General features: G+C 39.4%; 1 protein-coding gene across 7 annotated transcripts in view; it reads right to left on the bottom strand.

Annotated features, from left to right (window-relative positions):
• Window positions 1–2,302: 2,302 nt before the first annotated feature.
• The window catches only part of larp1b (La ribonucleoprotein 1B), a 33,894-nt gene continuing 12,606 nt past the window's right edge, over window positions 2,303–23,590 (bottom strand). For 5 of the 7 annotated variants that reach the window (XM_055057338.1, XM_055057337.1, XM_055057335.1 and 2 more), the window contains 15 exons: window positions 21,733–21,858; window positions 20,809–20,977; window positions 18,354–18,498; window positions 18,067–18,244; window positions 16,789–16,964; window positions 16,024–16,098; window positions 14,664–15,026; window positions 11,711–11,825; window positions 10,687–10,856; window positions 9,831–9,937; window positions 8,691–8,851; window positions 8,440–8,584; window positions 6,194–6,303; window positions 3,838–3,965; window positions 2,303–3,741 (listed from right to left, as the gene is read on the bottom strand). In XM_055057338.1, coding sequence (XP_054913313.1) covers window positions 3,466–3,741; window positions 3,838–3,965; window positions 6,194–6,303; window positions 8,440–8,584; window positions 8,691–8,851; window positions 9,831–9,937; window positions 10,687–10,856; window positions 11,711–11,825; window positions 14,664–15,026; window positions 16,024–16,098; window positions 16,789–16,964; window positions 18,067–18,244; window positions 18,354–18,498; window positions 20,809–20,977; window positions 21,733–21,858 — 2,444 coding nt within the window. In that variant the 3' untranslated portion in view covers window positions 2,303–3,465. The remainder of the gene's footprint in view (window positions 3,742–3,837; window positions 3,966–6,193; window positions 6,304–8,439; window positions 8,585–8,690; window positions 8,852–9,830; window positions 9,938–10,686; window positions 10,857–11,710; window positions 11,826–14,663; window positions 15,027–16,023; window positions 16,099–16,788; window positions 16,965–18,066; window positions 18,245–18,353; window positions 18,499–20,808; window positions 20,978–21,732; window positions 21,859–23,590) is intronic. The other 2 variants (XM_055057336.1, XM_055057339.1) reach the window with 2 other exon arrangements.

The raw sequence follows: 23,590 nt of genomic DNA, 5'->3' as shown, positions 1-23,590 counted from the left end.
AATAATGGAAGCAATAACAATCAAATGAAACAAAAACATGCCAACTAAAACACAAAATAACACAGTCGGAAAAAAAAACACCCATACCTACTAAATCATATAAGGTTTGAAAGAATACAGCGGACCATTCCATACAAGTGAGAATAGAGAATCAGAATCAGAGACGGCTTTGCCTTAGAAAGTAGTGAGACTCTTTATTTTTCTAATTGAAATTGGATTTTACAATTTTACAGCTGAATTAATTTTTACCTGCATGGGTTTTTTTTTTCCTGACTGAAAGCAACATTACTGTTTTGGAATCTGGATTAGATTCTGAGAGATGCTTTTCGATCTCAAAAGACTTGAAGGTCACCAGAAACTATTCTCAAAAACACAAGTGAAAACATGCTTGCAGCTTGCCAGTGATGGCATAAACAAATCACCAAAAGAAGACCTTATCTACAGTGAAACATGCGATAGGGGTCGCCATGTGAGGATGTCTTTTCTTCCTCCACCATCCCCAGACAGAACTAGGGTTCTACATCAAATTTTTTGAACTTATCCATTCACCAGAGAGTTTTAACCCAACGCTGTGAGGTGTGAACCCTGAACAGGATTTTGGTCTCAGTTTCAGCATTAAAGTGAGTCAGAGCTCTGATGCAAATTTTACATAAAAACTAAACGACTGAGGACTTTTACAGGGTGAAGTTGGTGAGCATTGCCAAGTCGAGATGTGTTGCGTGGATGGGGTTGGAGAAATGCATAAAAACCAACCTTGAACATGTTTATTCACCTGCAGAGATGTGCTGATCAATTTTTTTTAAAATAATTTTGCCATATCTCTTTTACAAAAACAACCATTTTCTGGCTTGGCCATGAGAATTTATCTATGTAAGCATTTCAAATATCTTCTGTGACTTGTTTGTGTGGGTTGAGATTCCAAGTCAGTGGGGAAAAGTGATGAAGAGGAGATTAGAGGCAGACAGAGATAAGACTAGGGGGGTCTACCTGATGACTATTGATCCTCTCTGGTTCTGTCCATAAATTTTGGATGAGAGTATGAAGACTTTATCAGTACAGTCTGCTTGGTGACACCACAAATGTTGATATGGAAGCAAATTAATCCCACATGGCCTCTTACAATTGTAAAAAAAAAAAAAGACGTAGAAACAGAAGTACATTTCTGCCAAAAAATTTCAGAAATTGTCTGGATAAAGCAAGTGCACTTCTGAACTCCAGAAGTCAAAAATTTGCTTGGAAGAAGGGGAAAAAAATAAAATAAAATCAGAAACTTTTAAATTGATCTCAGAAACATTCTAGAAAAAATTGTTTAAGTTGTTGCATTTTACCACTGTTACTTATCTTGGCGTGATCTTGAATATTTTGAGTCTTTTAGCAATAAGATACTTCCATTTCTAACTGAATGGTTAATGGAAAAAAATATTCAATTTAGGTTCCCTCAAGAGGATAAATTCAGAAAGATTTGAGTTGATAAAAACTTCTGCCCTTTTGAGCACGTGTGTTGTCTGCAAGCTGTCCGACCGTGACATCTGCCGCTCACCTTGAGTCGAGGGTTAAATTGTTACCGTCTTGCCATCTGATGCAACCCACCATAGATAGGAATACCGTCTACCAGTTAGCTTGCTAAAAATGAGCTGCTGCGTTTTATGGTTTACAAAAACCGAGGATACTCTCATCCAAATGCTTTACCTAAAGACAGCACAATCATGCTAAGTTAGATTACGAGTATGTTTTTTTTTAATGTTACCCCAACTACAATCATGTATTAACTGACACAGACTGCTATCTGGAGATCACGTATTCACTGACGCAGTTAGATGCAACATCTCATTTAGTCAATTTTGTTTGTAATTATTTCTCCATTTAGTTATCTGGCACCTGTTCAAACGTAATCGTTTGAGTGACACATAAAAGGACAGTTTTATAAACTGAGAACCAGAAAGCTAGAAATATTTTTTTTCCCCCATTTCTCTAAAACAACCAACAAACTAATCCAAATGAATATATTTTGGCTTTTTCATGTGAATTTCTATTTCATTCCAACATTGAGGTTTCTCTGTATATTTAAATATGTAACAGTTTCAGTAGTCCTTTTTTATTTTTATTTAAAAAAATGTTTGCCTATCATCCACATGCATGGTATAACATCACACCTCAGTTTATGTGTTAAAGAATAAACAATAAGTCCAGACAATCAGACTCAACCGACTTCACTGAGACGTTGCTGGGAAGAAAAAGTTGCCGATCCGGCTCAACGACCTCGAAGAGAGCAACGCGGGACATAGCACACGGAACAAGTTCGTACAATCAGACTTATTTTATATTTTTTTTGCATTTTACAAGTCAAGAACATGCAGCACTTTATTCTGAAACACTCAAAACACACTACTGGTAACAAATCACTTCTTCGAATCAAATGAATAATGGAATAGTAAATGATTTTTTATAGTATTTACATTTTTTTTGTTTGTTTAAATTCAACTCAAACCTTTTATGTCCAATGAAGTAAAGAAAAGTCAACATTTAAAGTGCTCTAGAGCACCAAGCCTCAAACATAATATGAAGTAAACTTTAAGCTAAAAATATATTGTAGTTTTATGACACTAGCTCACACCCATAATTCCAGCAGAAACATTTGTTTTCATTTTTTGTATTATATTCAATGCACAAGCAAGTAAAAACTGCAATGATCGCCTAAGACTATTAATTCAATCAAGTCAATGGGAAAAAAAACAAAACAAAAATAAAACAATAAATTAAGCTACCTCTGGGTGTAAAATGGAACTTAAATGTTCCCAGACAAATTATCGGGTGATTTCTGCAGCTTTTTAATAATGACATCAAAGCAAAAAAAAAGACATTTTAGATTAGTTGTAATATGTAGCAGTCAGGCTGAGAAACATCTGGTAGCCTCAGGGTCAGTACTTCTCAAATTCATGACTGCGCCTGTCAACCTGATTGTCACCATGGAAACTGTAGACGTCGGAGCTGGTGAACTTGTAAGAAGCTTTCAGAGTCCTTCCAACCCCGAACAATAAGGAAGACCTTTAAACAAAAAGAAAAATCTAATACACTCTTGACATCATGATGGATCAGATTTAAGGCACACAAGACTATCCGCGGTATCTCTTATCTTGGCAACCTACAATCACAGTTGAACAGCTCTTTAAAGATCCGAGCAGTTTACAGCGATCAATGTACTCAAAGGAGTTTGGCATCTGAGACAAAGAGAGAGAAAAGAAAGGCAAAATGCGGGGAATGCATTTTTTTTGTGTTTTGTAAACGTTATGAGCTGTCGCCAGGCAAACAAATTCAAGCTTACTGCCTACGTTTGCTTCCTTTTAAAAACTGAAATGCGTCGATAAAAACAATCAAATTAAAATCAAGCTCGCTCGGCCGCTTCACGTCCATGCGGTTCGCTGTGACCTGAGAGCGGCTGCCTCTTCTCTCCGCTGGCCAGGAGCTTCATTTGTTGGGGGAAACTCCGTCTTTCTTCGCCGCTCTGCTGTCGGCCTTTTTGCCGTGGTTGGACGGCGCCGTCGATTTCTGGGTGCTGTCTTTGGCTGAGCTCTGTGTGGAGGCGGAGGACGAGGCGGCGGTCGGCTGGGGGGGCACGTTGGAGGATTTGGAGGCTTGTGCGGGTTTTGAGGTAGAGTTGGAAGGGTGTCTTCGACGCCTTCCTTCATCCCCGGCCGAGGATGACGGATATCTCCTCCTGCCGCCCTCTTCTCCCATGGGAGGCTGCGGGTGAGGATCACAGCTTAAAATCTGTGACGGCTGTCTATTACTGACAGGAAATGAAACTCCAATCAGAAGGAAGAGGTCTCAAACACTCACCACCACCCTGAAGTCCTCCAGGTTCCGGAACTTTGAGAGGTGCTCCTGCAGCTTCGGGTCAATGGGCTGGTTCTTTATCCTGGAATACTTCAGGAAGGCCCAGAACTTCTCCAGTCCGTACAGCTGACCTACAGGGAAAAGAACATTTAGCTTTAAAGGGCCAGTATTATGTATTTTTCAGGGACATGGTGCCATTTTAAAGCACAATCAAGGGACTATGTTAGCCTGAGTTGTTGTAAAAATGCTATCAGTATGACTTAGAGATTTGAGTCCTTAATTTAATTAAGAAGCTCTTTCTTTCTGAAACTCCGCCTGCAGGAAGAGATCACAACATGGCTCCTCTATTAACCCTTTTAAAATGTTTTTACCAGTGTTGCATTGAGAAGCTCCTATAATGAGCTCAGCAGACAGGCAGGTCCACCAGGTGTTTGCTAATTGCTGCTGGCTAGTCTGAAGGAGCTGAATGGGGGAAAGCTGCTCTGTGAGGTGGGAGCTAGGAAGCTTTAAGGCGGGCCTAAGCAGGCGTTTTGCAAAGCTGAATGGTTGTCATGGAGATTAAATGTTTTCCCAAACATGATTGAAAGAATCAAAGCAACACTCCAGGCATGTTTTTGATGAGGGAATGACATTAGAACATGATGTAAAGCCCAATAAAGTTGATTTTACATAACACCAACCCTTAAAGATTTGGACAGTTCTGATGCACAACCGCACCAACAAGATGTAGTTTTTATCAGATGCATCGATCTCATATTAGTATACGGATCGGTCCTGATATTGAAAATAAAAAAATCTAGATGACCCCAGTTCATAAGGGCAGATCTATTCAGTCTGACTCTATGCTTTGTGCTCTGAGTGACATCATCCTTCGTTCATTTTACATTATACTTAGACTTCCTAATTGCAACATAACAAACCATTTGAAAGAAGGTTTGTTACAGTTTAGTTTTTACATATTTGACCAAACCTATTGTTTTTATTTCCATTAGCTGTTCTACTCCTAATTACACTTTACACCAGCTGGAGAAATGAAAGTTGTTCATGATTGATGAGCGAGTGGAGCTGTTGGTGCATTTCAGTGAGCTGTTCTGCAGCAGTTAGCAGATACATCTGTAATTCAGTTCATTTATGTTTCAAAAATGTTTTAAGGCAATTCAGCTGTTTCTCTGCATCACATTAAAGTCTCTGCTTGTTATAGAACAAAAATGTGGGTAAGCTTTAGTAGAAGGAATATGTTTGTGGTCAATGTGTTGACGCTTTCCTTCACATGTGAAGGCGACACCTTGGAGAAGACAGCCGTCTGATGAAGGGACGAACCACAGGACAGGATTAAATGTTAAATCAACTAATTATCCACTATGAGAAACAAAGCAGCAGATGAACTGGGATAAGCATATTTCACCTCATTTAATCAGAAGTGATCTTAAAATATCAATTTTATTCAAACGAGTAAATTATTTGGTTAATATACTGCAATTTATTGTAAGACAGATTAGTGAAAAACATTTTTTTTTTAAAAACTAGAATGATTTTTTGGGAGATCTGACTACATAAAGCCTTTATGATATGCAGCTACAAGTACTAACATGCAGAGGGAAGACTGTCAACAGCATTTTTATCAGCTTTGTCACACAGCAATGTTGGATGTTTAATGGCAGATGCCTGTACATTTTCAAGAAGCATCCAACTGATAGATTTATAGGTTTATACAACCCATATAATTCCTTTTCAAAATAATAAAAAAAATGGCGGCAGAAACTCTTAAGGGAAACTCATAAAGAGAACAATAAGGCATCTCGAACAGGAAATAAACAGTTAAAGCCTTTCCTGTTCAAGCTCCGTTCAGTTTCGCTCAGTTTGAAACAGGTTCAGTGGGAAAGTCTAAAACCAGTTTTCACTTCTTTAAAACAGCCACACTTAAACAGGGAGATGCTCTTTTCTAATCAGATTCCACATTAACTTCTCTACTGCTTCTGTGAACCAATCCAAGCTGAATCCTCCCCCTCTCTCTATCAGTCCCCTAAGGGCACAGACAGCATATAAGCAGTCTTTCATTTCCTGGAAAACAAGTGAAATGTTCATAACTTATCCTGCAGTGAAGGGCGTATGCCAGCGGAGAAATCCAAAGAATTCTTCTTTTTCCCAGTATTTGAAGTTGCAAACACAAAGCGTTCAGTGTTTGGCAAAACCACGGCGTCTATTAAATCCCAACAGCACTCTGTCTTTAAAGCAGTTAAAAGTTTATGCAAAGCACTTCTTTCTCTTCAACTATACGGTTGAGTGCATCTAACAGATTTGTGCAACCAATCAGATCCTGGCGAAACTCCGTTAGCGTTCTTTAGCCAGAGATGGTTACCTTTCTCAAAGTCTTTCAAGGTCTCCTCTTGGAAGTCTTTGAAGAGATCTAACCTGAATCTCTTCTCCAAACCGTAGCTGTAGTATCTGAAGAGGCATTCCAGTCCATACCTGGAGGAGGAGAACCGACATTAGCAAGGCTGTAACCATTCATCCGATTATTGAAATAATCGTCAACTGGTTTGGCAATCAATTAATTGTTAACTGGAGTATAAAGTAGTAATTTCTGACTAATAATGAAACCAAAACTATAAAAATATGTACGTTTTATATTTAACATTTCAATTTAAAAAAGTTTGTCTGTGAATATGTTCTACAGAGAACATATTCAAGTGGCAGTGTAACGCTGCATTATGTGATAAAAATCGTGTTTTAAAATGTCAAAACGCATCATTAAAACTGCATTATGTCATAGTCGAAGCAAATGTAAGAAGATCCTTGAAGGCATTTTGAATCGTTTTGCCTTTGAAGGGCATAAAAGTTGATACTGAGCATTTTGGATCAATCTGAAAAGACTGAAAATGACCAAAAGTTCAGTATTTATGTTCCGGTAGCCAAGCAAAGACATTTTGTTATCAAATTCACTCTTGTGTCTTTGTGTAATAACAAAAGCAAGTCCAAGTCTAATTCTACTTTAGAGCTAAACACTTGAGGGACTCTGGGTTGCATTTGATCATTTTTATTTCAAAATCTAAAATGTTAAAGATGGATCAGATCTATATGGAGTATTTCTACACCAAATGGAGATTCTTTAAAACAATGTTTGGGAACTTTAAAGCATCTCTGAAAACAAAACGGAAGCACTTTGAACTGGAAGTAGTGAATCCTGAGTATTTTCTGGTGATGAGCCTTAAAATGAATAGCCAGGAGAAGCAGACGAACGAGTCCGCTGATTTCTGTGTGACAAAGGAGAGGCGAGCCGTCTCTTCTGCTGGATGGGTTTGCTATTCCCTCAGACTGCGCGGAGCTGAGCCAGTCACTCATTCAGCCAAGAATGTGGGTTTGGCAGGTGTGAGGAGGCGCCTCTGGCAGATCCAGCAGAAAGCAGCTTAACCCTGTGCTGTTGAAGGTTGGAGGTCACGCAATCTCCAATACAGATCAATCTATGGGAGTTCTGTGGCCAATTTACAAAGACTCCATCTGCTGATATAAATTTAAACGATTCTGATGCGTCTTTAAGAATTACGGTTTGAAATGGAAGACAAAACGTTTTCAATATAATTTCTCAGTTATAAAAACTATGTAGGCTTTTAGAAAATCCTTTAAAACAAGCAGAATGCCAGAGTTGACATCAGTTTTAGCATCTTGTACTGCAGATTAGTAAGGTTCGAGTTTTTAAAGCAGCAATCTGTGTGTGTGTGTGTGTGTGTGTGTGTGTGTGTGTGTGTGTGTGTGTGTTTTTCCCCCCGACGCTGGGTTTGATGCCAAGGTAACAGAGTTCCAGTTAACAGTCTTTTCAACATGGCGACGCCCATAGAGGTTCACAGCATCTCTTACAAACATTTTTTCTAATCTGCACTTTCCATAAGCAAGAACCATTTTTCATTTGCTCAGTGTCGCATGCAGGCTTATTTCAGACGTACTCTCAAAAGTGCAACATGTACAATAAGCATATTTGCACCACAACTTTCTATTGTTGATGCAAGGAACGGCCATATCGAAATGCAAAGTCGGAACTGGAAAAGTCAGACCTTTCAAGCATCTCGTTTGACTTTTTCTCTCACTGAGAAGTAAGAATTTCAGAGTTTCGACTACAAATGGAACGTACCATCAAATGTGGGGTTTCCAAAAAGCTGCAGAGGTTCCCAAACGTTTTATGGCAGTGACTGAAAGCTCAAACTGATAAAACAACCATGCTGCTTCACTTTTACCTGCTGAATGTTCTAAATAAACAGCAAACATCTCGAAATATGATGACTTCTCACATCTCTGTGCTTCCTCTGACCTCAGTTTTGAATGCAGCACTAATACTGAAAACAGCTTCAGTAACATTCAGCGTTTTGAGAGAAACCTGATAATACTCTGCTATGGTGCGTTCGCTGATTGGAAAAAGATCAGATTTTCGATATTCTTTCTGGGAACTTGTGCATTTCTGTTCATTCTGTTTGCTTGGTCTTCAGGTTTCATTTCCACCTCAGAATGTGTTGTGAGAAACAGAACCATGGGTATGGAGTTGAGGATTTACCCGTTTCATATCCATTCTGATGCGTCTTTAAGAATTGTGGTTTGAAATGATAGACATCTCACCTGTAATTTTCTTTGGCATCTTCAAGTGCAAACTGTTTGAACTCCTCATACATCTTTCTGTTGAAGTTGTCCCTGAGAAAGAAGGACCAAAACCTGAACAGAGTGTTCATCTCCTGAGACTGGCCGACCCCCAGCCGTTTCCTCTCTAGGGAAAAGAAAAAGAAAAACACAACAGCAGGCAGTGGTTAGCATGTGATGCTAAAAGCAGAGTGCTGGCTACTGCCTGAAAAAAGACACGCGTGTCTCTTTACCGTTAAGGCACCTCCGGCGATACTTATGGTATCCCTGCTGGGTGAAGCCGTTGTCTCTCAGCAGCTCGTGGGATGGATGCCAGAACTTGGGCAGAGACTGGGGAGTGCAGCCGTAGCTTCCCGACAGCGGAGCGCCTTCTGATGGAGAAGCGTTGGAGCTGCTGTGGACCCGGCGGCAGAAAAGATTGGTGTAATCGCACGCAATGGCAGCAAGACGTGCCTTTAATGCTACTATTACATTACGGCTGCCTCAAAAATATTTGTATCGAGCTACTTATTATGAGAACATGTTGCTTGCTGTGATCGTAGTAATTGCTGATCAGGTAAATTTTAAAAAGAACCTCAAAAAATCTTTAATGGACAATGAGGATAATGACATAATATCAAAGATAATTTTTTTTGTTTTTAATCTCTCTTTAAAAATACAACAGAAAGTTATCAAAACATAGGGGTGGACAATAAATAAATCATATATATTGTGATAAGACATGTGATCAATATCAAGAGATAATATGTCTGTTAGAATATTCACTCAACTCCCATCCAGAACCGCACAGCATTCTGGTGGATGCAGGCAGAGGGAAGAGTTTAGCTGCTCAGCCTGTCACGGATAGCTAAGAAAAGTTAGTGGCCTCAATTAAGCCCCTCCCTCTTTGGTCACCTAGCAACAACCTGTTGAGTAACTTGCGCAGCAGCAGTTTCAGGTTTCGTCACCCTGTCTCATAACTGCTTAAAAATAAAAAACAATGGCGGAGTGAAAACTGTGGCCAAACCTGGAAAGGTCACGCCACTAGTTAGGTAGAATTTCACATATCGAGTAATCAATAATTATAAGTAATTGATATGAAATGCTTATATCGTGATACGTCTTTCAGCCATATTGTCCAGCCCTAGTGAAACGTCAGTTTTAAGTGTTCTCTGTTCTGAGTAGAACTCATGTTATCAGACGGTACAGAAATCACTCCAGTTTTAAGAATATTATACAAGGCAAAAAAATAAATGCCAAAACAAAGAGTTAATGGATGTGAAAGCTGGTTTTGTGAAAGGAAGAAATGTTCCTTGTTTGTTCTTCTGTTGGTTGGAACTGATAAGCCCCTCGTTCTCATCATTATTACAACTAGTGAAGCAGCGCGATCTGACCTGATGGATGCAGAGCGCGGCCGGTGCTCACGGGAGTCCATCACCCAACCAATGTGGGCTTCCTGCGGGGGGTTTGAGCTATGGCGGGTCTTCTTCTTTCTTGGCATCTGGAAACCAGATGAAACCAGACGTTCAGATTTATCAGAGTGTTTTTGTCTTTTCGCACTGAAGATACACACATTCCCTACTGCAGTTTTGTTTTTCTAAAGATTGGTTTTCATTTTCTTAACAGGTGAAGTGATATTTGCAACTCTAAAGCTTTATTTGGCTGGATTGAGGGCAAAACGGCTCTTTGTATTACAAAGGTAGCAGACCCCCTGTTTCAGATGAGAGCTGAGTCTTTTGGTAAAGTCCAGACAAAAATACAACAGAATCTGCAGCAAAACTTGGAAATTGATCTTGAGACAGTTTGAACATTGACATTTAGCTTGACCTACACCTGAAACCAGATGTTTACATACACTGAACATAAAGACAAACACATTTTTTCTCTGTCTGAAGTTGAATCAGAGCAAACCCTTACATGTTAAAATACTATTCAGTATTTTAACACGTAAAGTATCGGATTTCAAATGGATTTGGGGGAAAAAAAGAAGATAATGCGCAACATATTTGCAACTGTAACTGCAGTAAAAGGTCATTCATTGTGTGAGTGTGGTTGTTATTTGGTCATGCTGTCGTCCTATAACCAGTATCTTTTCTTTCCTGACAACTTTTATCTCAACAAACTTCATTCTCTAAAAACAAGTCAGCACAGCCGTTTATCGTTTCCTGCTGCTAAAACCAACAACAATTTTTCCTGATATTAAGGAGACTCTGTAAAGCTCAGGAATCAGAATCCGTGAATGCTGCTGACCTGTCCATCAATGGCGCCGCTCTCCTTCATAACGGGATAGAATCGTGGGGTTTTGTTGGGGTCTTGGCGTCCAGGCGTGCGAGGCGTTCTGGGGGTCCGGGGTTGAGAAGTGCTGGGGGATTCCGGGACCGTTGTAGGGAGAGACCGAGCCAGATCCGATCCGCTCTCCACTGTTAACATGCGCACACACACACACACACGTGTGTGTTTGTTAGGGTAGAGTTAGGGGTAGCTTGTAAAATGTTACAATTTTACACGCATAGCATGTAATTCTTGTCCCAGAATTACATGCTGTGCCTCGGTGAGTTAAGATCAACACTCATATACAGGTGAACAGAGACAATTATTGAATATAACTTAGTATATTTGAGTAACTTTCGGTTTGTGGCTAAGTCCTTGTGGTATAACGCAGGCTGCAATGTTTACAGTTATGACACAATATACAGTACGGCTCTAATGATTCATCAAATGACTTGAGGACCTTGATTATTAAAAGCCCTAGAGGGAAAGTTTCTGCCTCCAGGCTTTGTTGAATTATGTTTTAGTATTTACAGGTGTGGTAGCATAACTTTCAGAATTTTTAGCTTCTGTTTTTTTTAATCATCTACCAGCTCTGTTTTCTTGCTTACTGTACTTGCTCCTCAAAAAGTGCAATAAATGGCAAATATAATAAAAAATACATTAGAAAATTGTAATATATAAAAAAGTTTTTGTACTTTGAATTTGACTGAAAGTATAGTGTGTGCTTTTTAACTTTTACGTTATTGTGAAATGTTCTATTTGTCATCCATTTCCACACTTCCTTTTTTTCCCCATAGAACACACTTGAAACTAAAAGTGCTATTTGAATCTTATTTTAAGGAATAAAATATTTTCTTAATAAAGGAAGGGGATTTTCTCTTTTGTATACTTCTTTCACTAGATCAAGTAGTTACCTCAGAAGGGAAAAATCTTTCATGCAATTAATTGTCACAATAATTGACATGATGCAATAATGGTGTACAGTGCAGCTTCACAAACTCACCTGTCATGGGCGGAGGAGGGACTTCCTGGTTCGGGTCGATGGGAACTTTGGGAGTGAGGGTGTCAAACTCGTCTTTACTGATGACGATTATCTTCTTGAAGTTCTCCACATCCTGCTGGAGAGGAGAAATCGAGTTCAACTCGGATCTTTAAATGCACAATGGCCGACTCTTCTGTGAGGATGCACAACATGTCAAAAATACTGCATTAAATGTCGGCTAATTATTTAGGAAGCATGCATTCAGGATGCATATGTCTGTATTAAATTTGGTGACACTGGTTTAAAGGGGCACATAACGCTATTTTATACTGTAATCAAGTAACTATGTTACCTTCAGTTGTTAAAATTAAATAAATAAAATTTTATATATATATATATATATATATATATATATATATATATATATATATATATATATATATATATATATATATACACACAAATTAGACTTTGTAATGTAACGCCTTGAAATTGGGTCTCTGTCTCTTTAAGAAACTGCAGAGGAGGAGCTGTGTCCTTGAGGGCGGAGCCCTCAAGGACACAAGTGTTTTGCAAAGCTGAATGGTTGCCCTAGAGATTACAGGATTTCTCAAACATGAATGAAAAGATCAAGGCAACACTCCAGGTTTGTTTCTGATGAGGGAGTAATATTATAACATGATGTCAAGCGCAAGAGTCGACTTTACAAAACACTGTCCTTTGAAAATTAGAGTAAAAAAATAGACCATAAAGGTAAGAAAGTAGATTTCTTGGAAAAAACTACAGCAGCTCTAGTTTACTCCTTCCTTTAGTTGTAATTGAGCTCTCAGTTTGGGCTGACAACAGAACAACATGCGGGTCCAAACAGCTGATAATGTCAGCGGCTGCAGCCATGTGGGCCGGTGTGACGCACAACAGATGTGGCGTGGACTATGACCTTTACACGCTTGCATCAGAAGTACGATAGTGGAAAAAATAAAATAAAATGGAACTGTCCTTGGTGTGTGTGTGTGTTCAGGTGGAGGATTTCCCACCTTATTGACAACCTCTGAGCCTAAAACGAGCTGATGTTGCTGAAAACATAAAAAAATAAAATAAATAACTCCCGACAAGCACGAGGAGGACGATTTCAAACCTACTTCAGAAGACATGTCGTGTTTCCAGGAACATGACACGTTTTATTTACTGCGGTTTATTATTACAGAGATGAGCATTTTGCTTCCTGTGGCTGAAATCTGCAGAACAAAGAAAAATAACGGCTCTAACACACAATCAACTAAAAATTCAAGTGATGAAACGGTACAAAGTCCGATCAAAAAAAGGCTGGGGAGAGTTTTCTGATTATCCATCTGGGTAATCTTGCGATTACTATCTGGGCCAGCAGGTCGGATAGTGCATCTTTAGCTTTAACAACTTACTATCCAATGTTTTAAACTTGCAAATGCTTTTTTTAAAATTTTGATAGCAGTTCCAGATCATTTTATGCATCTATTTGTTATTTTACAACATTATGTCTGGAGTTTTTAAGTTGACTACAGTAACTGCTGCCTATCACAGACCAGCCAATGGCTCTCACTCTTATTTCCCTTCTTCTCATCTCTTCCTCAACACTTCCCCTCTTCAGACGACTCATCATGCTTCTCGAAAAGCTGCAGATCTGCATAGTATTTTCAGCTAAATACATAGCTGGAGGCAGGGGGGGGGGGGGGGGGGGGGGGCGCGGGTAATGACTGCATGTTATTCTGGCTGCATAGAGCAAAGCAGTGGAACCAATCAGGTTTTCCCCCCTTTAAAAAAATGCTTGACATCAGAAGGTTTTATGGTGCTAACATAGTTTAAGTAATCATTTTTCAAGTAATTATAGTTTTTCAATAGGTAATACTTTATTACAATGGTTGTGGTTTTATCCCATAAATTTACTGCTCCTGCCCATAAATTACGTTGCATCATGCTGTGAAACGTAGACCTAACGATGTTAAGTGCACGCTTTCTGCAGACGCAGCAGCTTTTCTAAAAGCTGGTCACTCGGCTCTGGAAGCAGCTGTCTGATTCGCGAAAGGCTTGTGCAGGAGGAAAGGTTATTTTAGTCCCTCTGCACACATTATGAAGCAACCGCACTGCCATAGAAAAACTTTACAGTATGTCATCCGTACTCAGGGTGGCAGAGAAACTGGGTTCTGCTTACAACTGTATGATCCCATAAAGAATGTTATTATTTATTTCTACAAAGTTGTCACATTGTTTATTGCGAGCATTATTGAGTTTAACTTATTGGAAAGAGAGGGAAAAGATGGGTGTTTAAGATGCTGAGTGACACACTCAAAAACAAAGAAATGCTTGTGTGAGGATGGGAAAGACTTTACCAATTGGTATCAATAAAAGCCATAAAAATGACTGTACTTAAACGTTTTGCACAGGATTCCAGATCTAAGGGCAACTATCAAATTTATTTGCACAATTTTTAGTACTCAAAAATAATTCTTAGGAGTTATAGATTTAAGTTACAAATGAAATGATCTTCTATCACATTTCAATTTCTGACGGATGCAAAAAAGCAAGACATTCTGCTGATAATCTGGGTCAGACTTTAGAAAGGCCTTAGAGGGGCAATAGCCCAGGGTGCCAATTTTTGGGGCGTCAAAAGACTTTTTTTTTTTCTTAATGAATGCAGATTTTTGTCATCCAGATTTTGGTAGAAAAAGAAAAACAATAAAATCATGCAAATGGAAATGATTAAGCTTGTTTCAATTTATCATGCCATTAATTGATTCATTGCGACAGTGCTAGCACTGATGAGACTGGAGGGAGCTGTAAGTGGAAGACGATGACTGGATCAAACATAGAGATGTTTTTTTTTTTTACCTGGAGCACTGCCTCTATATTTATGTTCCGATGCATTTTCTGCACATGCAAAGTATTTAAAAAGAAATGAATGTAAGACTTAAATAACGCGGTTGGGCTACTGCTGTCTCACCTTGCTGCACTCGATCTGCTCCTCTCCCTTCCACAGGTCCTGTTCGTAGTAGTACAGCCCGTCGTTGATGGCCTTGGCCAAATCGGCTGTGATCTTGGCCCGGGACTCGTGGTTTCCTGTGCGATCGCCGCCGGGGTGTTTGCGGAGGTACGGCGGGGTCTGGGTGACGATGAGGATCTTGTTGACGTCTTGGTCGTCAAGCTCGTAGTCAGAGTCGTCCTCGTCTGACCAGTCGGTGAATTTGTTCTTCCTGGGCGCCATCTGCTCCATCTCCTCGTCAAACATGAAGTCCAGCTCCTCCTGGTCTGGTTCGGCCTGGGGAGGCGGCTGGCTGCTTGGAGCAGGAGGAGTCTTGAGTTCCCCCTGAAGGGCGGGAGGAGGTTTGAGGAAACATCCGGTTAAGGTGGGAAGACCAAAATCTGAGTAGAGTTTCCTGCCAAAGTATCCATGCTCTGAGCCAGAAAGGGTCTCCAGGGGCAGTAGCCCAGGGCGGCAAGTTTTTGATTTTTTTAATGAATGCATGTTTTGTACACGTTGTACTTAATATAAGAATCATAGGCTCATATCAGATGAGTTGCAATAATATTTTGGGAATTCATGAATATAAATACAAGTTTTTGAAAACTATGAAGTTACAGTAACTTTCTGTGGAGTGTAGAGTAGAGTAGAGTAGAGGAGAGGAGAGGAGAGGAGAGGAGAGGAGAGGAGAGGAGAGGAGAGGAGAGGAGAGGAGAGGAGAGGAGAGGAGAGGAGAGAGAGGAGAGGAGAGGAGAGGGAGAGGAGAGGAGAGGAGAGGAGAGGAGAGGAGAGGAGAGGAGAGGAGAGGAGAGGAGAGGAGAGGAGAGGAGAGGAGAGGGGGTCAACATGGAGTTTCTGACCAAGGAACCTAATAAACCTACCATCATTGGTTCATATTATGACACTACAGATTAATGTACTTAGCAATAAAAAATTTTTTTAGTGGGTAGGGCACCAAAAATTATTTCCAGCCCAGGGGCCCAAATCCTTGTAGATTCGGCTCGAATCTACAAGGATTTGTTCATACTCTGTTCATTCTCTTCAAGCTTTGTGTTTTATCTAGTTCCAACAAGAAACTGAGATTTTTCAAATTTTTCCACAAATAAAATCTGAAAAATGTAGCATGCATTTGCTTTTTCTAACCCGATACAAAAATATCAAAAACTGTATGAATACTTTTCAAGCCTTTTCTGGTTTTTGATGTAAAAATGACATTCAGGCAAAAATAAATGAAGCAGTGGAATGAATGAATGAATGAAAACAAGACATGCAATGAATGAGATGTCAAAGGAAGGAGGACAAACTGGGATGAGTGAAAGTTTGGAGGAAGGAGGAACTCAACTGCAGAGGAGAGGAAGTCAGGTTCGGGCTCTAAGGGAGGAGATGGGCCAGCAGCACACGCATCATCGCTGTCATGCTGCCAGCCCAAAACAAACAACAAAACAAAAAGAACAAAAAGGAGAATGCAGGTGATCACAGGAGAAAGAAAAACATGGAAAATATGAGATGAGAGGCGGAAAAGGGAAGAGAGATGAATGTTGGAGATGGATGTTAGTCTTGGTCAAGTACTGAAAAACCTGATTATTCGGTCCTGTTCAACCAGCAAAACCAAGAAACTGAAACACTGGCCTGTCATGATCAATTTTGCAAGATGATAAATTGTCCCATAAATTATTGACGATAATATTGTTGTTTTGAGACCATTGTCAAGTATTACACTGATAATGGGATAATGATGCAGCTTTGTTCAACCGAAGAAAAGTTAAACTTACATTTTTAAACACTCCACCCTGGAACTGGAAGATATTTTAAATATTCAAAACAAAAACAAGAAAAATAAATAAAATGTAAATAAAAACTATTCACAACTGAAACCATAAATAATATGGATAATTAAATCTCTATAAACAAATGTCCCTTTAAAAATATCAATCACAAAGGAAATGATCAAGTACATCATCATGCGATTCTGATATATTTTTCTCTCACTTAGGTTAAAAAATTAAATACTATCGACCAGAAAAAGATGGGTCTCCATTTTCTTCTGCCTCTGTTGGTTATTGACCTACAGCTGGATTTTTCTGACTTTGTCCCTGCCGTCACCTGCCTTTGATTTTCCGGAGGTCTGACGGTGGCGTTTCTCCACCTGGATCCAGGCGTCCGGGTCGGGCTTGGCCTGGGATGCAGGGCCGTCTTTCGTGTCGTCTGCGGCCGGGAGAGAGTCCTGATTGGACGAGCTGGGATCAGCCGGGCCAATCAGAGGCTCTTTCACGGGCAACGTAGCTGAAAGTCACACAACAATTGGCTTGATAACGTCCACATATACACTGAAAAACGCTGAAAATATTTTTAGTTCAAAAAATGAAGAATGTTAATATTAAATTATGTACATATGTTTTGTTCTTTAAACAACGTTTCATTTGAGGAACGCTCAGATGTGGCTGCTGTAAAAAGTTCATCAGATGGAGACGATTCCCAGCTTCAATTAATCCACATTTTCTGCTCCAGTAGATATTGAGGGCAGCAGCAGCATATGGCAGAGAAAGTCAGAATAAACTGAGGCGTGTGTTTTGCTGCTTCAAGAGAATTGTGTGTAAAACTAAAGAGGAGAAAATCTTCATTTTGGAATTTTTGTGTTTCATCCCAATCCTCAGAAAAATCCTCATTTAGTGAAAAAACATAACATTCAAAGCAGTAATTAAGATGAAACTGTACAAGACATATGCACATTTTGCATTTAAGATAAAAACACCTTTTTTAAGTAAATATGTTTTTTCCAAAACTCGTCAAGTTGCAAAGTTTCATCTCCACCTGGTTCAAATTAACAAAAGGAATGTTGGTATTGCATTTTTGGCAATAAAATGTTTATTTTCTTGATATAGAAAGAAATTGAATTGCTTTTTTGCACTCTTAATTAATTTCCAATATTGTATAAAAAAAAAGCTTAAGTGGGTTAATGAGAAATCTCATTGTCAGAATAAGCAATATAATAATAATAGATTACTAAAATAATCATTAGTTGCAGTCCTTCTCATGAATGATCATGTTGATAAAGTTGTTTAAATTTAAGGTGTAGTTATATGGAAGAAATGATGAAACAATCCTCTCATATTTTAAGAAGTGTCTGTCTTTTTAAAATCCATATCTCCTGCATACAGGAGATTTGCAGTAATTCTTTTTAGTTGAGGATTTCACTCCACTTCTAAATTTGCTGACAGAAAACAGCTCAGTAACTTGGGGTCTTCTTTCTGAATCCGTTTTATTTTAATATGCAGTAGTTCAGTTTTGACAAGTTCATACTTTCGTTAACTGTCTTTAGGAAAATGTCAGACAGATGCATCTCTGAACATTCATTTGGACGTAAAAAAGGGAACTGAATGCTGACCAGCAGTGACGGTGCTCAGGTTCTGTCGAGGAACAAACTCGGGGCAGTTGATGAGCTGGGAGAAGTCGGTGCGGGGAGAACCCACGACGGGCGGCGTGGGGATGGGCCAGCGCTCCGGCTCCGTTATACAGCGTATCTTCTCATCCACCAGCTCCACTTCAGTGCTGCTTTTCAGAGCCTGCAGGAGGAAGGAGGCAGGGGGATGCATGCAGAGGTTTCAGATTGGACAAAATTCAGGTGTTAAAGCGATTTTTGAAATGTCTCGTGTTTGACCTGCGGTGCATTACCTCCATGATGAGGTTGACGTCAGTGGTGAGAGCTTGCACTCTGTGGAAGCTCGCAATGAGTGAAATGGGGAGGAAGCCCTGCGCGTCCATTTTTCTCCTCAGGAAGAAATCCCGCTCCAGGTTGCGGCTGCTGAAGTAGTATTCACTGGAGGAGGAAATGGAGAACGACCACCATTCGTTTTTGACAGTTTCCTTTGATTAGACCATCTCAACTGTATCTTCTTCAGGTCCAGCTGAACTGAACAAAGTCCAACTCTTTGTTCCAAATAAGAGGAGAGTTCAAACTGTTAAAATGTGTCATGACGTTTCAAAACGTCCAAACAGAAATCACCAGATTGTTTTACTTTTTCAATGAAAGTTAATTGCAGAGATTGCATTAAGTTCAATGGTTTGAGTATTGCAGAAATAAGAAAGTGGATTTTACAGTGCCTTGCAAGATTATCCACTTTCATAAAATAGAAAAACATACCAGTAAAGCATCTTTGAGTGTTTACAAAAGCACTACGCAAATAAAATATATACTAGTAATTATTATAGTCCCCACCCTATTGGTTAATCTAGAATTTATTTAGGCGTAACAGAAAAGGGGGGTGAATTCAAATGCATGACACACTTTTCAGATTAATATAGTAAAAAACTATCCTTTAACTTTAGAATGATATATTAATATTGACATAAATATGGGTTAATGTTCTTTTAAAGTCTGAATATGAAAGTCTTTTGTCAAAAGAAGAAAAAAAAAAGATTGTTTCTGTTCAACACTTCAATAAAACTGAAGGGTTTTATTTTCAGGATTAACAAAGAACTGGTTAAAGATCTCTGATCACATGACTTTACATAAAATTCAAAAGACACGAAGAAACATTTCGAGGACTTTAAAATGGTTTTGTAGAGATGAATATTGTGACTTCAGCACCAAATGCAGACCTCTCTGTCTCTCTCTCTGTCATGCTTATCACACCACTTCATGTCACACCGTCTGACACACAAATATTTGTGTGGATCTCAGCCTGAGGCAGTGCGCAAGCATGAAGAAAAACGACTGAACTGCAGGGAGATGAGGAGAGCGGACAGGAACGTCCCCTCTCACTATTGTCACCCCCTCCGTCCCTCGGCTTCCTCTCCCTCCTCCTTTTCCTTACAGTTCAGCTTTCAGGCCTGCATGTCCCTTTCCTCGCCTGTCCCTTTACAAGCACCCTGTCTATTTTTAGGAGCTTGGCTCACTCTCAACCTCCACTGGCCAGAGTCCGGTCTTTAAAGAGGCCAGGGCTGTCAAGTAGACACCAGGAACACACTGCCCCCTGCAGGACAAACTCAAGTAAGAGCAGATCATCTCATTTCATAGTTATTCAGTTTCAGTTCTCCAGCCTGGCCTCAGATGTAATGACTGCAAGTTGAACTCTTGCATGTCTGAAGGCCCTTTAACACTATGCTCAATATTATATAAAGTTATATGCAATAAATTATTGTATGTGTTACGGTGAGGCTTGTTTGTCAGATTAAATGTACCTTTTGAAAATGCCAAAATATTTAGCATTGGTCTGATGTTATATTCTATTAAATGTTGTGCATTCACAACATTTAATCATTATAATCAACAAAATGAAGGCTATAAAACAGCCTGTGTGTAATAATCCAAGTTCTGTGATTAACTTGAATTCAGAAAATCCCTCAGTGATATTCTAATTGATTGAATATGACACACACAAAAATCAAGTTATGACATCTTTCAACAAAAACATCTTTGAGGATTTTTTATTTTTGTCCTAAAGCAACAAAGGATGTAAAATGAAAGATTGGATTTTTTTTTTTTTTAAATTAAACTGAAACATTTGCTATGGGTTTGTACGTATAATTTGTCAAAGCTCCTTTTGTTGCAATTCCAGCTGCAAGTCCTTTGGCCAAGCATTGTCGAGCCCTCTTCTTTTTCCTAAAACAGCCCAAACTCAGTCAGATCACAACTTCTTTGAATCTCCAATTTTAAGCCTTGGCACTGTTTCACAACTGACTTTAGGTCTGGACTTGAACTGGGACATTTTAACACATGGATATGAGCTGGTCGAAACCGGCCCCGGTCTTCAGGAATCACTGTTCTCCGTGTTTTAGCTGTCTCCCTTACTGCCACACTTTCTTGGCTTCCTTCTGCACAAAGCGTTGACAACTTTTGTTCTCATGTGACCAGATGATCTTCCACATCCACATGTTTGTGGTGTTCCCCCCATGGTTTTCTTAAGAGCTTTATTAATAATGCCTTTCTTATTCCCCCCGCTCTTCCATAAAGGTCAATTTTGTCCAGCTTATAACTAACACTGGTCCTCTCAAAGGATTCTGCTGCATATCTGCCGGATTGATGTTGGTGCCTTTTTCCTTTTACCTTACAATAATGCCTAACTTTGTGTTATTCATTACTGTACATCCTAAATTTTCAGGCCTCAGAAAGCTGTAAAACACTTACATTTGCCGCTTGATGTATTCTTTGAGAAGCTTTTCATCCACTGTATACATTTGGACCTTGTTGCCGTCGGCGTAGTAGTAAACCATGTTGGTTCCGAACTCTGTAGGCAGCTGACCGGAGCCGTCAGATGAGCGGGCGTCTCTGTAGTTCAGAGAGTATTCGTACCGACCTGAGGAAGCAAGGAAAGTGCAAATAAGCCACTCAGTGTTCCGTGTTCACAACGGAAAGACGAGATGTTTGAAAAGAGAAACTTAAGCAAGTGAGTTCCTACATTTCAGACTGAAAATAATGAGGTCAACTAAACCAGGATTTTTAGGTTTGAAGGAGAGGTGGACCGATAAATCAGCTGGTTAGGAGGCCTGACGCAATCTGCAATAAATCAATTAATCACATGATAAAACAAGCTCAATAATTTCCATTTGTGTAATTCTTTGTTTTTCTCTTTTCTTTCTCTCTTTCTTCCCATAACAGGATATTTAAAATGTTTTCTAGTTCCGGAGTTAAATTTTCATTAAACTTTAAAGTTTATTGATCTTTGAGAGTGTTTCCTTGTATGATTAAGTCCTTGACTTAATCATACATTGCTTGATATATATATCAAGCTTGATATTGCTTGATATTGGTCTCAAAATCATAATATCATTTGTCGCAATGAGTTCTGGGACAATTTATCGTCAGCAAAATCTGTTATGGCAGGGCCTGTGGACGAGTAAATCAGCCTCAATTTCCTTATTTTTGGGAGATTGGAAATCTTGATTATCGTCTGAACTTGCACAGTTAACAATATTCACAACACTACTGTCAGCTTCATCAACTTCTCAGACAGAAAAAAAATCGTCAGGCTCTTAGATCAGCTTTTTAAAGATCAGTGATCGGCCAGGAAACTGTAATCAGTGCACAAATAGCGTGAAGAGTAACGCCCACCTCGTCCGCGACCTCTGCCGCGCCCACGACCTTTCCCCCTGCCTCTCAGTCCTCCGCGCCCAGTCCCGCCGTCGCTCCGAATGCTGCCGGTGTCGTCTCCGTGGTCCCGCGGCTCGGCTCTCCAACCTGTTTAAGAGGATGCACATTCGCCTGACTTTGTTTCATACAAGCTCCTCAGCCAACTGAACGTCACAGATCAACACAGAGATAAAAACATAGGGCTGCACAATACTAGGACAGCTTGAAATCGTAGCAGTTTTAATTGCCATAAATCCACATTCTGCCTCATTTATTGCTTCCAACACTTCCTGGAAACCAGCATCTGCTGAACACGTCGGCATTAATATAGTGATATATTGTGCAGCCCTAATAAAGTCAGAAGTAAACATCTTGTGAAAGTCTTCATACTCCTGCTATTATTGCAACTGTGTATTTAACTGGGATTTTAAGGGACAGACCAACACAAACCGGAGTGCATTTGTAACATTGAAAGGATTCATGTATTTAGGACCATTCGTACATAAACAGGGCAAAATGATGCACGGTTTTGAAAATTCTTTACGAACAACATGAAAAGTGTGGTGTGCATTTGTAGCTGCTGGGCTTTGAGGATCCAGTGGAGATGGAAAGTATTGAGACCATTTTAAACTTTTCACACTTTGCTTCATTGCAACCATTTACAACATTTTTTTAAAAGTTCATATTATTTCACATGAAAGCTCACTCAGCATTCCATCTTGACAGAAAAAAAACAAAGATGTAGACTTTTTTTTTTGCTAATTTATTAAAAAAGAAAAACTGGAGTATCAGACATTTAAAGGGGTCTGAATACTTTCCATACCCACTTCAAGTCTCCATGGCAACATTCACACAGCAGGTCTTTATTAATTCAAATGTCTGGTTGAAGTCAGATATTTTTTTTGCATGGTTGTCCATGTTACTAATTAAATGTAATCACAATTAGACTTCAGTGTCGACTCCAAAGCGAGGAGCAAGCGCAGAAGAAGAACACAGACAGCAGCACTCCGTTTTTATAATAATGAATGGCGGCGTCAATGGATCGGTTCTAAAGTTTAGTCAGTTGCAGGAGCTAACAGTATCGCCACAAGATTATGACAACACGAAGGAAAACGCAGCTAATGGCAACAGAGTTCAGTGGAGCAGAGACTGAACTTCTGTTTGGATGAGCAATCAGAGCTCAGAGTGGTGGGACTGTGATGCACTTCACTGACACACTTTTCCCCAGAATTTTCATAATTGTAATTTTCAGCCATTATTTGCTTCCTGATTTACAATAAATCTGGTGAAGAATTATGACTCTCACATCAATGATGTAAAAGTTGTGTAAAATGTATCATGAGCATTCAGAATTATCATTCAAACTATCGGCTGCACATGTGATTTAGTGCCACGTGTGGAAAGGGCACAAATTGAATTTTTAAGGGGTGAAAAGATTGGAATAAATCAACATAAACAGAACAGATATGGAGAAAAGAATTTAATAAAAATTGGCTTTGGATCGTGAACATAGCCTAACAGCTTTGGACATCTATAGACTGAAACTTTGCCCATTCTTCTTTAGTTCAAGGTCTGCCAGATAAGATGGAGAGAGTCTACAAACATCAGTTTTGAAACCCTGCCAAGATTCACCAAAGCATTTAGGTCTGGACTTTGACTGGGCCACTGTGAAGATGGTATTTTCAGTGTGTGGTGTTTTTCCATGGCACAGAATTTTGTAAAATGAGCCAGAAAGTCCAAAAACCATCTGACCAGATCACCTTCATCCAGATGTTAGCTCTGTTCTCTTACAAACTTGAAATCTTAATATTTATTTTCATAAGTTTAGTTTGTTTTATTT

This window comes from Poeciliopsis prolifica, unplaced genomic scaffold (genome assembly GCF_027474105.1).
Source record: "Poeciliopsis prolifica strain line A6 unplaced genomic scaffold, Auburn_PproV2 SCAFFOLD047, whole genome shotgun sequence".
Lineage (NCBI taxonomy): Eukaryota > Metazoa > Chordata > Actinopteri > Cyprinodontiformes > Poeciliidae > Poeciliopsis > Poeciliopsis prolifica.
Note: the sequence above shows the minus strand (reverse complement) of the source record. Positions and strands in the feature narration are given on the sequence as shown.